General features: G+C 35.2%; 6 protein-coding genes across 6 annotated transcripts; 2 read left to right on the top strand and 4 right to left on the bottom strand.

The window, feature by feature from the left end:
- Window positions 1-73: 73 nt before the first annotated feature.
- Window positions 74-2,473, bottom strand: TPHA0K00560 (uncharacterized protein; the record flags this gene model as incomplete). The annotated part of the gene is made up of 1 exon (XM_003687576.1): window positions 74-2,473. One exon carries the CDS (start codon window positions 2,471-2,473, stop codon window positions 74-76), a length of 2,400 nt encoding a protein of 799 aa, XP_003687624.1.
- A 496-nt stretch (window positions 2,474-2,969) lies between these two features.
- DUS1 (tRNA dihydrouridine synthase) lies at window positions 2,970-4,244 on the bottom strand (the record flags this gene model as incomplete). Its single annotated transcript, XM_003687575.1, has 1 exon — window positions 2,970-4,244. The coding sequence occupies one exon, from the start codon at window positions 4,242-4,244 to the stop codon at window positions 2,970-2,972; it is 1,275 nt and encodes a 424-aa protein (XP_003687623.1).
- A 1,626-nt stretch (window positions 4,245-5,870) lies between these two features.
- GIS4 (Gis4p) lies at window positions 5,871-7,898 on the top strand (the record flags this gene model as incomplete). Its single annotated transcript, XM_003687574.1, has 1 exon — window positions 5,871-7,898. The coding sequence occupies one exon, from the start codon at window positions 5,871-5,873 to the stop codon at window positions 7,896-7,898; it is 2,028 nt and encodes a 675-aa protein (XP_003687622.1).
- A 307-nt stretch (window positions 7,899-8,205) lies between these two features.
- Window positions 8,206-10,146, bottom strand: SIP1 (Sip1p; the record flags this gene model as incomplete). Its single annotated transcript, XM_003687573.1, has 1 exon — window positions 8,206-10,146. The coding sequence occupies one exon, from the start codon at window positions 10,144-10,146 to the stop codon at window positions 8,206-8,208; it is 1,941 nt and encodes a 646-aa protein (XP_003687621.1).
- Window positions 10,147-11,577: 1,431 nt separating this feature from the next.
- On the bottom strand, window positions 11,578-13,260 carry TPHA0K00520 (uncharacterized protein; the record flags this gene model as incomplete). Its single annotated transcript, XM_003687572.1, has 1 exon — window positions 11,578-13,260. One exon carries the CDS (start codon window positions 13,258-13,260, stop codon window positions 11,578-11,580), a length of 1,683 nt encoding a protein of 560 aa, XP_003687620.1.
- Window positions 13,261-13,777: 517 nt separating this feature from the next.
- Window positions 13,778-14,977, top strand: RPN9 (proteasome regulatory particle lid subunit RPN9; the record flags this gene model as incomplete). The annotated part of the gene is made up of 1 exon (XM_003687571.1): window positions 13,778-14,977. The coding sequence occupies one exon, from the start codon at window positions 13,778-13,780 to the stop codon at window positions 14,975-14,977; it is 1,200 nt and encodes a 399-aa protein (XP_003687619.1).
- Window positions 14,978-15,062: the final 85 nt, after the last annotated feature.

Below are 15,062 nucleotides of genomic sequence, written 5' to 3'. Positions count from 1 at the left end.
ATTGTGATTACTATATCGATACTTAGTGATACATCCTAGTAATTGTATTTGCGTATTAAACTCGGTCATTGAATTATAGCAGCAGATATTTTAAATTTGCTAGTTGAATTTGTAATATTGTAAGGTAATGAAATATATCGTCTTTGTTTTCATCTATTAAAGCTTCGTGGATTCCTGGTAATATATCACTATCATAACCTGTATATTTGTTTGGAGCGTATATTGAGTGTTTCATCTTAGTCCTTTCTTTCAAGCCTTTGGAAGATAAGAACAGTTTATCGAAGTTCATTAATTTTTCATTAGATCTTAACAATCGACTGTATATTGGAAATTTCTTGTATATTTTCCATAATGGTAATTCGGTAACAGTCATTTTATACAATTTTTCATTGGATTTGTCAAACTTCATTCCCAAATCCTGCGATAATAACTTTATCTGTTCTGATGTTGTCTCTATCTTGCTTGCCAATTCTCTGTCTCCAGGGAAGGTATACTGTATGTCAGTACTTAATTTATCAAACGTGACTTCGATTTCGTTCAAATATGCACTAGCCTTAAATGGAATCATTTCTTTCTCGCTTAGGGCCAAGACGGTGATGCCTAAAAATTTGGCAATTGTGTTATGCAATTTATAATCAGGGTCGACAAATTCTTCCAGCCATTCCTGAGTATCATAGTGGGAGTTTGATGGATACACTGCATCTTTCCTTTTATCATCTTCAAAGCCAAAACTTACAGAAGGTATACCTAAATAATTCTGGAATGACATGATATCTGTTCCTCCACCTGGGGAGCCAAATGAAATATTGGAGGTTCTGTTCCACTCATCTAATAAGGACCAGTCATGGTCATCCTTGAAGGTAGTCCCTTTGGCTGCACGTTGAAGTATATCATATAATAATGGATTGGCCACACAGTTAAATTTTGTTCCTGTCACCACTTTATCTAAATTGATATATACAAGCGAATTCTTTGATAATACCGGGCCATAGTTTTCAGTGAATTCAGTAGAACCTAAAACAGCCTTCTCTGATCCATCCCAACTAATAAGTTTGATTGGGCGTAAAGGTATCCAACCTTTATCTTTCAAGCTCTTCAAACCTCTTGCAAGCTCCAAAAATATAGCACTGCTACTGCTTGCTCTGCCTGCACCCCCTGCCGAAACGTGGTCACGATGGCTTCCGATAATAATTGTACCATCCGCGAATATTCCAGGTATGTCTACTTCTACGTTTGTAATATTAATAATGTCATATCTCTGATCGTTAAATATCCTGACTTGCAGATCTCCTTCTGATGGTCCAGTTGAGTAATCAAATCCACGTATGCCACCTTTATTTTTGAACCTTACGCCGCTATTGTTCAATTTATTTAGGATCGGTGCAATTTCCTTGGCGCTTACCGGCACTGATGGAATTCTTGGGATTTTGCCATCTGGGGCTATATGTTCTTGATGTTCATCGGTTGCAGGAAATCCATTTGAAGTAGGATCACCTGGGAAATCTGTTAAATAACTTACAGAACCCCTCTCAATGCTGCTTAATGGCCTTGCTGGGCCTCTTGGGAAACTTTTGAATCCATTGTTATTCGTTACACAACCATCATCATATGGATCAGTATACGTTAGGGCACCAGATGCTCCAAATAGAGCTGCATTCTTCAATTGAATGCCACGGAAAATTTCACCCGAGCGAATTATATGAATTTTGTTTTCTATAGCAACATCATTTTCTAATAAATAATTATAATCCTCAAGTGTCCCATAGTTAACATATACGTAGTTTTCCTTAACGGTGCCACTTTTAGAATAATCATGGTAACCCTTATTAAATCCTTTCTTATGATCGGTTGGGTCTCCCTGTAGGATGTCTTCTTTTAAAGTAGGTTCAAAAATTAAATCGCCATTTTGAATTAATTCTACCTTCGTATCAATAGGGGTATTAACCCAAGGATAATACTTGAGCTCTCTTGGATCGAACCCTAACTTTTCCAGTTCATTGACGGTATATCTCAAAGCATCTGAATCGCCAGGATTGATAATGCTATTTGAATATTGACTTACATGTTTTTTGGCTAAATTCTGAACTGATAACTCATCTAAGTATATTCTATATGCTTCGAATTCAGTCAATTGACTCCCATGTAGTAATCTGAAATCTGATGCAAGTGACGTTACTGGGGCAAACACCGCCATAAAGCCGGAGTAGATAAACAGACTAGTGAACAGTAAATAAAAGAATTTCTCTTTATCGACATGCTCTTTCATCGAGATTATACCACTCCTGATACTCGTTACCGTATTGCTTCTTCCTCTTCGTAAAACTGACATTATGGAGTTGGCACCGGTATTAACACGTCTTACTCGATCACTCACATATGTGGGTATCTCCCACAGAAGTTGATCCCCATCTTCTGGTTCAGAAAGATACAAGTTGGGGTTGCTATCTGACGTTGTGTTTCTACTTAAATCCATAAATAACTGCGCCTCAGTAATGATGGTTCTTTTCCCTCTTCAATAAGAACCAGTTCAAAAAATACAAACTGGTTGACATAGAGATAAATTCACTGTTTGTACTCGTCGACCCTCTTATACACAACAACCATCAATCCTTACTCCTTAATAATAAAATAAAACACCTTCAAAGTTGTCAGTTCCTGATTTTTCGAAGTCCTTTAACAATCATAAAACGCATTTCCGATGCCTGTGAATGGACAACTTGGCTACAAATGGCGATGTTACAAAAGAGTTCAAAAGTGTTTATATTATATGTGTTCTATATCAATTGAGTCACTCTTACTTGACTTCAACTACGTAGTATGTATGTGTATATGTGTGTGGAACATAATGATAAGATTATCATTGCGTTGTGAAAGCTTTAGGCACTTCACAGGAAACTACTGATTCGAGGAAAACATATGTTGTTCTGATGTGTTGAATCAATTTAAACATGTAATATTCCAATGTCTTACTACTCTAGTTTAGTTTCCTTTATCTTTGATTCTTCTGATGATGGCTGGTCAGCTTTTCTTTTCTTGGAGTTATCCAATCCAGCAACTTTTTCTTTTAGATTCTCGGTGACCCTTTTGTCACCAGTGACACCATTGACTGGCCTGAAATAAGGTTGACATCTCCAATATGGAATAGTTTTGTAAGCTCCTCCCCATAGTTCTTGTGATCCTGTGACTATTGTGTCTTTCTCTTGAATGGATGGATCAGCATAAATCTCAGTTACAACTTTTTCCACTGGCTTGATGACTTTCTCTTCCCAGTCATCCAATGTGGATTTTGCGTTCATAGAGGCAATCTGTGATCTAATGTCAGTGTGGTGATGTAGAAAAGGTCGTAAGATCTTGAACATATGTGATTTCATTGCAATCCTCGACGCGTGTGATCCATTGCATTTTTTAATAACTTCAAAATATTCTCTCGCGATCTTGTCGACCTTAGGAAACGTTTTATCTTTATCATCAATGTAATCGGTATTGAAAACCCCTGGATTGTACAAATTTCCCTCAGCACTCATCACAGCATCTGCATTTATGTGTTCCATACATCTAGAAATATCCTCTGGGTAAAGAATATTACCATTTGCAAAGAAAACGGTATCAGTTGGTAAATTTTCTCTCAAATATTTAATTATGTCCCAGTCTGCTAATCCAGTCTTTTGTCCCTTCTGTTCTCTTAATCGGCCGTGGACAGTTAAAAACTGAGCCCCAGCATCTAAGACCATCTTCGCATATTCCAGTGTCTTCTCACGTTCGGGAAAGACACGGATCTTCGCAGTCACAGGAACCGTCAAATTGTCATGAAGCGTTCTGATCAGCTTGCGAATCAAATCCCATTCTTCCATTAAAAACGACCCGTAATGGCCTTTCCTTGCGATCCCTTGAGGGCAACCCAAATTCAAATCCACCGCATCACATTTATCTTGGACCAGCTTAGCAGCAGCCAGTAAGTACTCCGGGTCGTTGGCGCAAAACTGAACAACCAATGGCCGGTCCAAATCGCTGTCACCATCTAGCTCGCACCACATATCCTTACGATACTTTTCAGAGGTTGCAAACAGCTTGGCATGGAACATCGGAGTGTAGCAAAGTGTCGCACCATACTGTCTCGACAGCACACGCCAGGCCAGTTCCGACTGATCCACCATGGGAGCAACAATCTTGGTCGGCTTGCCAATCTTCTCAAACAATTCTCTACCGTTCAATTTACTTGCCATCTTCAAAACGGTCGTTAGCATCTACCGGTCGATGGTTAACCAATCTCAAATACCCAAATAGCAGTGGTACAACAGGCAACTAAATCGCTGTATCTTTGGATGCTGAACAAACCTACTTGTACTCTACGAACTACCAATCTCTCTTGAAACGCCCTCGGCCATCTTTTATCTAACGACACAACTAACTGTTCTCCAGATGTGAGTTGGTCTCCTGTCGATTTGGTCAAAATTTGATTTCCGATGACCTTGTGTATGAAATAAGTCATGTGATAGCGCCACGTAGATGGTTGGAGCCGGCGTGCCATACAAAAAGAGAATAACCGCCGACATAAAAGGAACATCCAGTCTGTAAGTCACTTTGCAATAGAGTACAAAACAGTCAAGTATTGGCACTTTGGGAGCCGTGAAGGGTAAAAAGCAGGCTTGAAGGTGTGTTATAGATGGCAGGTTTGCGTTGCTGTGATTGCAGCGAACGTGGATCGCCAACAGGAACATCTTCAAGACCGCGGTTTAATAGGGAATGATGGATGTCATCGCAACAGCGGATGTTAAGCAACTTTACACTGCCGCAAGATAACGAGTCTTGCGTGCTCCATGTACATGAGAGTGTCGATCGATATATATTGTCCTGTTGGCTGCCCCTGCTCCGCAATGCTCCTAGTGAGCTCCATGCACACTTGCTTTGTGGTCTTGCATTGGAGGAGCTTAAAGTAACAAGATTAAAGATCAATGTCTCTCTAGTATGGTTCATAGAAGGAGATTGACACATGCCATAGACCGCTGATACACCCAAGTTCACAAACAGCACCTTTGCAGTGTGATGGTAACTCCAAAGTCGGGACAGTTTGGTTCCTAAAATAGGGCTTGTTAGGGCTTGTCAAGATTTATTAGGGTTGCCATGTCAGAGGGACGGTGCCCAGAAATTGAACCCTTACCCCATCGCATTTAGTTCCATATGGACTGTACAAACGTTACTATTCAGGAAATATTTTTTACGGAACCATAAATCGCTCACGATGCCTTAAAGATTTTTAGAGTGATCGATTTTGGACAATGACGCAGCGACAAGGAACCATTTTAACCCATAATTGACGAAAAGTCGTACCACATGAATTTGGTTTCGAAAGTTTAAAATTCGGTATGAACAGAAGTATGCATGAACAATGAGTGATACGGCATTAATTTAATTTTTTATGCGTTGAATTCTGATAATCCATCGATGCCTATGCAGGATAGATGAGTTAAAATCCATTTCTTTCTTTGTTGACAATACTTTTGATTAACATTGTGTTGCATTCTATGTTTCCTAGTTGCTTCTTTGTATAACTTATCAGTAAGTTGACCATATTGGTGGTTGCATATTGATCGGCCAGGATAACAATAATACGGAAGAGAAAGAACACTAATTGTAAGGCGTTAATATTAGTTTTCTATTCCTAATAATTTTTTTGACGTGGTTATAAAAAACATTGTAAAAACAAAATCAACTTATTTGTTGGTAACAATATTATCACGAACAATACCTTTTTATTGTTCAATAGCATATCATCGCATAACGTTTAGGGCTTTGAGGATTCATAGATATTGAAACTACAAAGATATTACTTAATTCATAAAAACTTTTATGTCAACCACAGTGTTGCACCCATGGTACTTTTCGATGAAATTAAAGATGACAAATACAGTTCCTTGTGGACTTGGTATTTGAATTGTATTAGAAATGGTGAATTTGAAGAACTTTTGAAGGAGGAAGATAAATATCGTTCTATCTTAAATAAAATCAGAGAGACACTCCAAACACATGCAAGGAATATAGAAATGGAGGAGGAGGATGCAAATATCAGCGATGGCAATATCTTATTCCTATCCCTTCACTATACCTTGGACAAGGATAAAGAAATAATTGATGATTTCTTAGTTGATAATTTCCCTAATGTTGATCTTTCTAATATCGTAATCAGGGAAATATGTAATAATAATATTAATTCAGAGCACTTTAAAAAGGATCACGAAACATATTATATGGTGATTGATAGTTTGAACAAACTATTAACAACATCTATTGAAGAAGTCTCTGTTTCTTGTCACCGGGACGACACTTCGAATATTGATAGATACAAAGAGCAGAATTCGGAATTTGAATATGTTAATCAATCCACCCAGGCTAAGGATTTAGATGAGGAAGGATCATATGTAAGTTCATCAGAAAATGATTCGGGATTATCCATTGAATTAAACTTTAAAACAAAATTTAATAGAAATAAATTTCAAAATAGCACAACAGAAATTGCAAAAGCTGAAGCGAATCATGCCGTAGTTAAACCAAGTAACAATGCATCTATTTACTCACGTTCAGATATTGAATCGATTGATAGTTACTCAGATCTGAATTCCAGGAATTTGAATACGCATTATGATGGACAATCATTAAAATTAACACATCATAAGGACAATCTCTTAAAAAATACAACAAGTTCTTTAGATAGTGGTCAAAATGACAAAGCTGTAGAACGACTAGATGATGAAGCCACATCTGATTCTATGATAGTAAGCGATGTATTTTCATCAGGTGCTTATAGTATGAGCAATTTGAGTATCAACTCCCAAGATCGTTTATTATCACTTCTTCCCTCCATTGAAATGCAAAATTCGTACGGTGAGTTTAAATTGGTTTTACAGAGTATGATATTGATCAACTTTGAAAGCGGTGAATCCTTCACAGCTGTTAGACAATCGAATAGCCTTATACATGAAGCAACTGAAGATGATGAGTGGCTATTATATGATTCCAAATTTTCAATGGATAATTTAGAAATCGTAACTTTGAATTATTTGATGGATATATATGCCGATTTTGTAAAAATATTTTTTTATTCGATGGTAATAATTAACCTAGAATACCCACAAGCGATCACGTTCGCAACAGATAAACATATTAATAATAATTTGATTAATAGTGATGGTTCGAGTGCCAATTTATCTTTGGATTCAAATATCTCTCCACTTGCTTCGAATTTTTTATCTGTAAATGACAAAGAAGTTGCGGTCTCCGTACGAAATCCCCTATTACCATATATTCCTAATTCGGATGACAATCAACATAATAATAATAATAAGACCACGTTCGAAAAACCATCTTCCAATCGGGATGATGAAGATTCTGATTGTGATTCTGTATTAGAATACCCTATTCCAGAAATATTTTCCCCAGATACTATAGCATCCAACAAAGCAACTGCATTAAGGTCAGTAACTACTAATAATAGTGAAAGCACATATAAAGTATTAAGTAGAACATACACAGGTGATAAGAGTATAGGAAGAAATACAACTGTCACCGATGGTGGTGATAATAACAACGAAACTCTACTCAAACTCTTAACTATAACACCGACGAATCACTTTGATACAGATCTATCCAAGTATTCAACAACTCTAACTACTATGACAACTGTGGAAAGATCGATAAGTCAGAAATCATCCACTAATAATGATAAGCAAAAAAGTAGTTCAAAATCTAGTATTAAGAGTAAATCGAAACAAGGACATTTTGATAATAAAGCTGATACTGTTGTCAATAACTTAAAAGGAATTAAACAACAGATTCATAAACAGGGACATGCTTCTAAAACGAAGTCAAGTCAATTAAAGGACTCAAAATGTGTTCTCATGTAGAATTGATTTATATTTATAGAAATTTTGCTTTTATCAAGGTAAGGAATAGTTCATTTGCATAATGATAATATGAATGTTCTTTATAAATTGTTTATATGTTAACCTATAATTTCAGACTCTTTAATAAAAAAGATGTACTTATTCTCAGAACTGTTGGTAAGTCTTTAGTTTATATATACATTAATTAATTCTTCTATGACTATTTATTTATTAAATACATGCTACTCGAGGTATCAATTGCTTCTTAGGGAAACAGCATCCTTTGTGACTGAATATAAAAGTGTTACTAATCGATTTTCAGGTTGATCTAGTCTGGTTTTATTGGCGAATATAAGATCTGGGTAATATATTTTTGTTTATATCGTGTAGTGACAGCGACACTAACAACATTTCTAGATATTTTTTGAGTAACTAGATGGTTTAAAATTACATGTGGAGGTTCTTTAGGCGTTATATTGTCGGATTCATTTGGAGTCAAACCTTCCAACCAATGCTTATTTGTGTGAGATTTATTTAAGTTATTGTTGTGCGATGCTAGTTTTTCCATCGAAATGTTTTCGAAAAAAATGGGCAGTTCAGAAACGGGATATCGTTGTAATATAACTTGCTCTGCAACGTAAGAGTCAACTGCGCCATTTTGTTGTAATGATAGAAATAATTTTTCTTGACTACAGTCGACAATATTGTTGTAAAAACTAGGCTCCCCATAAGAGGGTGGCTCTAAAAATGTTATTTCAGTTTCAGTTGATAGTTCTCTAATGTTTTTTTCAGAGAATTTAAAAAGTTCTGGAATCTGATTTGTGTATTTATTATTGTTAAAGTTGTTACCAGTTCCTGATTCATTATGGGAGTAGAAGTTTGCATTGTATCTTGTCCTAATATCGTAATTGTCTAGTAAATTCAAAAATTCTGATGAAGTTTTACTACATTCGATATGTCTACGGTCATCAGCTTGTGTCACAGTGTATAATGCAGATGATAACTGTAAAGGTTCAAACGTTCTGACATATTTTGGAACTTCAAAATAATTAACCCTCTTTCCAAATCTATCCATCTTAGTGCAAATATGTAAAGAATGATGGACATCAGTTTCATTTATTAAGAATGAGAATTCGTAATATCCAGCGGGTAGAAACAAGTCACTTATTTTCCACTCATGAGTTAGTGAATCATATTTCAATGGTAATCTTTTAATTTTATCATTATTGCTTCGATAAAAATTAATGACATCAATGATGTCTTCACTAATAATCGATACTGATTGATAATTATTTGGCTTGAATTTTGAATCTATCCATCTAAGCGTAACTCTGGTTTTTTGTACATCGTGTGCTATTGACTTACTCTCTTCAGCATGGCCTTGAGATTCTTCTGCTAAAGATAATAATGAGTCTGTGCTCAAGCCATTTATTGAATCCACTTCTATTGTTTCAATATGATCTGGGGTTTCTAATTCTGGTGTCCTTAGCAGTTCAGTGGACATATTAAAATCATTTTGAATTGCATTAGACGAATTTTTAGAGTGCGTCCTACCGTTCAAGTTGTTCTGATTTATATAATGGAATCTGTAATTGTGAAAAAGTTTTGAATTTGGCATAGTCTCATTATGCAATATTTGGTTCCTAGATTCTGATGCGCTTCGTTTATTGGATGGAATAATTAGATCACTCTTCGATTTTGCTGAAAAAAAGTCACTATCACTAACATGATCATATAAATTCTGTGTTTGGCGTTGAGTGTGATAAACATTCCCTGCAACAGAGGAGGAGGTCACTTTAGAACGTTTGTTTGTTGATTTCGATAATTTCGCAAAGCTTAAGTTGTTTCGTTTGTTAGAGCTTTCCTCCATTGTGAAATCGTTTTTTTCTGGCTGTAATTGAAATGTATCATTCGATTCACTCCAGGATAGTGCATCATCTATTTCAGCTGCCATTAATGGGAATTCAATTAACTTTGTGGATTCAATCTTGTAATTTTGGTGAATTGAGTTTTCTTTGTCACCATAGTTGTTTCTAAGTGGTTCCTCGAATGCCATAATATTGACTGCTTCTGCTGGACAAAATGTAGTCAATGTTAAGTGAGCTAAATTCGAAAGCATTGTATCGTCTGCTCTTTCATTTAAATTAGGAAGGCCAGTATATTTTTTGTATCCCATACTTGATCCTTTAGTGGGTGGAGGTGTATTCCGTAAGTCATTCGGATATTTCTTCGAAGACCAATTGTTTTCACCTTTTGAACTGTTTATCATTAATAATTTCACTGTCCTTATAAACCTCACTACAGTTTTCGACTTGTATGATATCGTGTCATTAATCGTTTAAACTGATTAACGTTGGAAACCAGTAGTTTTAAAACATCTAAAAGGAACCATGTTCACTCCACCATACATTATAAGTTTCTAAATATTTCACAATGTTTAAATAACAATTGACTTAACAAAATAAAGACTCTGAACAATTTCAGTCTACGTATGAATCAACTTGTACTGTAATATAGTAGTTATTTGGGATCATAAAACATTTTTATTATAAAAATATGCTAATTACCCAACAACTGTTGTCATTTAGGTCAGCACCTTTGAGGTAACAACCGGTGGAGGTAAGTGCATAATTCATTTCTAATTATCAAACCCAATTGAGGCTCCATTAACATACTGGGTAACATCACTTTTTAGTATGACGTATATTCCCCCACAATTTTGTAGTCACCACAGTACGAAAATTACTGAACCATTTGCCCAAGTAGTCAAAAAAAAAAACACTTAAAAAACATAAAAAAATAAAAACAACAAAGGTCAGCCACTGTCCCGGGACGAAACTAAGCTTCGAATTGTAACAACCGCATACGTCTCCCACTTTGAAGAGTGAAGGTACAAATGGGGACTTTAAAAGAAAAGACCAATAGCTGATGCAACAAGGTTAAAGCCTCTGTTCTCTGTACTTCTGATATACCTGTTATACCCAACCGTTTCTTGGGTTTTATATAGTCTAGCAAAAGAACAGAATATAATCATAACCCCATCTTTTTGCTTTGATCTTCTTGAATCAGCATCCTATCATACCAACAGAAGAACCATTAAAATAAGCAACATTCTGGTTATTATAGTGCAACACATGCACCGTTAAAAGATATGACTACTTAGGAGTAGTGCAATCGTTCTCAGCTTTCTTATGCTCTGATTATCGTAAATCTACACAAAAACTGTTTCTCTGTCTCCCTGCAATAAGCTCCTAATAACATATCTGTATTCACATATCAATATATGCATAGCTGATCCAGTCTTATATAGTTACATTACTTCCGTTTAAATGGGAGAATCTTTTTCTTATAAAGTGACAATTAGTGAAGATAAAAGTTAGCCGCGCTTCTCTTATACATACATCCTATAACGAAATATAAGACACTTCTAAATAATTAGTATCTGGATGTAAATGATTATCATCTTTTATTATTTTAATAATTATAATATTTATTTATGATATCTAAAGTGTAAATGATTAGAAGATGCAGTAGTTTATAGAATATTAAACGTAGTTATTTTTGGAGATGACATGTCCTGGAGTTGATCATTGAACTATCAAAGAGAAGATGTGGAACACCAAAGAAAAAAAGTAAAAAAAAGGTATTAATGAACTTTCTGTTGATAAGTAAACAATATTTTTTGTTCTATACTGTCATTCTATGATGACAGATATTTTGATAGTGCCTTTTGAACATCTCTGGATTCTACTACTACACCTTTTTCCGAACATTTGGCTTGTAACATCAGTTCTGTACATAAACCATCAATATCTAGTTCAGAGTACTTGGGATGTTCAGTTAATCTACTCCATACTTGGGAACATTTCAAATATGAGCCGTCTTCTGCTCTAATGACAGTATTTTTATACTTGTCGCATAATTGAGATTTAGCTTGAGCATCATCCATGCATTCTTCTGTGACTAAATTATTCTTTATTAGAGATTCATCAACTTCATCCTCATCGTCGTCATCATCAGCCAGTAGATCTAGCATATCTATTGTGTTATCAATGTTGCTATCTCTAAAGTATAAATTACCGTTCATGCTATTGGCAACAGATGCTGTACTCTCTGGAAAGGCTAAAGAGCTTTCAATGAAATTATTTGCTTTAGAGAAATCATTTGCAATTGATGCATCTGAAGTTGGAACCGCATATTGTTTGTCCAGGGTATCGATGAATAGTTTTGATGATGGATCGTCTTCGTGAAAAGCACCCGAATTCCAAGAAAAGGTATCAGTTGCATCAGAATTAGCAAATTCGAATCCCTTTTTACCAAATTCCGTTGTGGTATCTGGTAAAGCAATAGTATTATTGTGACTTTCCGCATTGTAATTCTCGGAAACTAAAGATGGTAAACTATTGTTTTCAGGGGAATAGTTTGGATTGTTAACTTTGTCACAAAAAGAAGAAACTTGGTCACTGAACTTGTCATCAAAATTGAAATCATTTGAAAATAAACTACTATCATAACCAAATGGAATTGCATCAAACGATTTGGCGGACCCCGGTACGATATCCGAAGTACTTTGGTTAATGTCTGAGTTAGCAGGACTAACATCCATATTTGTAGGCACAGCCTTTGGTTGTTCAAATTGAGGGAGTTGTTTGGCATTATCCTCATAAAACACAGGATGTATCCAAGTAGAGGAAGAAACAGAAGAATCCGGGGTCGTGACTTGATTATTTACTGAACCTTGCTGAAGTTGAACATTATACTTACCTGAAGTTACCACAGAAGATGTTATGGAGGTAGATGACTCTGGAGAGGGCATTTTATTTTGTTTCGGATATTCAAAAGTGAAATCCTTTTTCTTTTCAATATTTGATAGTATCTCTTGTTTTTGTTTTGCAGACTCCTGTTCGAAGCTTTGGTTAGCGTGGATATTGTCCCCTCCTTCTTCTCCCTCTTCGTCTTCCTCCTCCTCTTTTACTTCTTCTTCTTCTTTAATTGGATTAGCATTATGATTATATTTTGCGAGCTGTTCTTTCTTCGCTAAATATTCCAAAACCTCTAAATCTGAACTCTGTGCAGGTCTGTATTTCTTCAACTCGTCAGCCATACTTTTTAGCCTCGACCTTAAGAAATTTGTCTCCAATTCTTTCGCCTCGTTCACTTGCTCCAACGCTAAAACTTTGTCTTCTAACTCCTTCAATTTCCTCTCTTTACGTTCCCTGAACGCCCTTTGAGCATTTCTATTCTGAAAAGTCCTCTTGCTCTTCACATCACTATCATTCAACAACTTTCTACCCACTTTCTTCCGAGATGCAGCACTGCTGCTACTTTCCGAGTCCCCAATGTTAGCATCCAAAACCCTCTTACTGTTAGAAACAACGCTCATATCGTCTTAAATATATAGGTATATGTATCTGACTAATTTCCAATAAAACAGATCAATGCGTCTTTACTACACACAGCTTCGATCGAACAAATAGAACCACCAAATGCATAGAAGTTGCAACCATAAATATATATATGTATATATTTAACTCTTAACACTCTTGCTAAATGTGTATTATTGTTGCAATGGATTGCTTATTAATTAAATTTTTAACTTTAAACGGCGTAGCGGGATGAGTCATCCGGGTAATGCCCCCGTTTGCCGCGAGTAAATTTCGGTTTTTGTGGTCGAGTATATATACATACACAGATATATTCAAATTTGCCACCCATTAGATATAAAAGGAACACTTACTTGGAACAAGAAGTATATAGACAGTTGGGGAGAGGTCAAGGAAAGAACGGTTAATTGTTCTCTGAGTTCTGGTAAATAGGGTTATAAGAACAATAGACGTGTGAATCTCCAGTTAATTGAGGGAAAACCGGGATAAAATAAACAAAATTATAAATACATAAAGATGCATGAGTTAGATACAATTTTAAGTACTCTACGTTTGGAGGCTGATCCGGAGTTGTCTACTTTGTTCTATCAATTTGAAGAGCTTTACGAGAAGAAATTGTGGCACCAGTTGACTCAATCTTTGATTCAATTTTTCCATGATCCAAAATCTGTTTCTTTGAGATTGAGGGTCTACGATACATTCATTAATAAGTTCATTGATAAGATCAATCAATTGAGCGTAGTTGATTTCTTATTACTCTCTTTGAAAGCCACTGAAGATAGCGAAGAGGCTCTAAGATATTTGAATGAATTAATTCTAGAATTCGAACAAATCGATTCCAAGAAACAAAGAAATGACGGTTTGAGATCCCATGATTTTGGTGTGTTTTTAATTAAAATAGAAATTGCAAGGATTTATTTACATCAAAATGAGCTGATCAAATCAAAAGATGTGTTAATTGATATCTCAAACAAATTGGAATCAAATGAGTCCGTTCCTTTAAGGGTAACAAGTGCTTTTTATGACGTTAATGCAGAATATTATAGATTGAAAAAAGATTTTAATTCATATTATTATACAAGTTTATTATACTTATCAACGTTAGATATGTTCAACAATGGTGGCTCCACAAATATTACAGTCTCTAATACCGACGAGGATATGAAGAATTTCGCTTATAATTTATCCATTGGTGCACTATTAGGTGATAAAATTTATAATTTTGGTGAACTCTTAAATCATCCAATAATGAAATATTTGGTCACCGATTCAAAATATGAATGGTTGTTACAACTGTTGAATTCTTTAACTAATGGTGATTTCAATCAATTTGATAAAATAGTTACGGTACAAATCAAAAAAAATAAAATACTGGCAGAACATGAATCATTTTTAAGACAAAAAATTTGTTTGATGACTTTAATTGAAATTGTCTTCGAAAAAAATATAAGAACGATATCATTCGACGATATAGTCGAAGCTACTCATTTACCAAAGGATAACGTGGAACATTTAGTTATGAAAGCTATAAGTTTAGGTTTATTAAAGGGTTCGATCGATCAAATAGTTGAACTAGTTACAATCACATGGGTTCAACCAAGGATTATCAACGTGGAACAAATCAATAATATGAACCAAAGATTGGTGGAATGGGATGAACAGGTAAAACTTCTAGGTGAAAAAATTGAACTTCAAGGTAAATCCATATGGGTTTAGATTATGGATGTTTTTTTGGAGAAACATACCTAAGATACCATAATACTAGTCATTAATATATAAAGTTATGTATGAGCATTGTTTA

The sequence above is a fragment of the Tetrapisispora phaffii genome, chromosome 11 (assembly GCF_000236905.1).
Source record: "Tetrapisispora phaffii CBS 4417 chromosome 11, complete genome".
Classification (NCBI taxonomy): Eukaryota; Fungi; Ascomycota; class Saccharomycetes; order Saccharomycetales; family Saccharomycetaceae; genus Tetrapisispora; species Tetrapisispora phaffii.
Note: the sequence above shows the minus strand (reverse complement) of the source record. Positions and strands in the feature narration are given on the sequence as shown.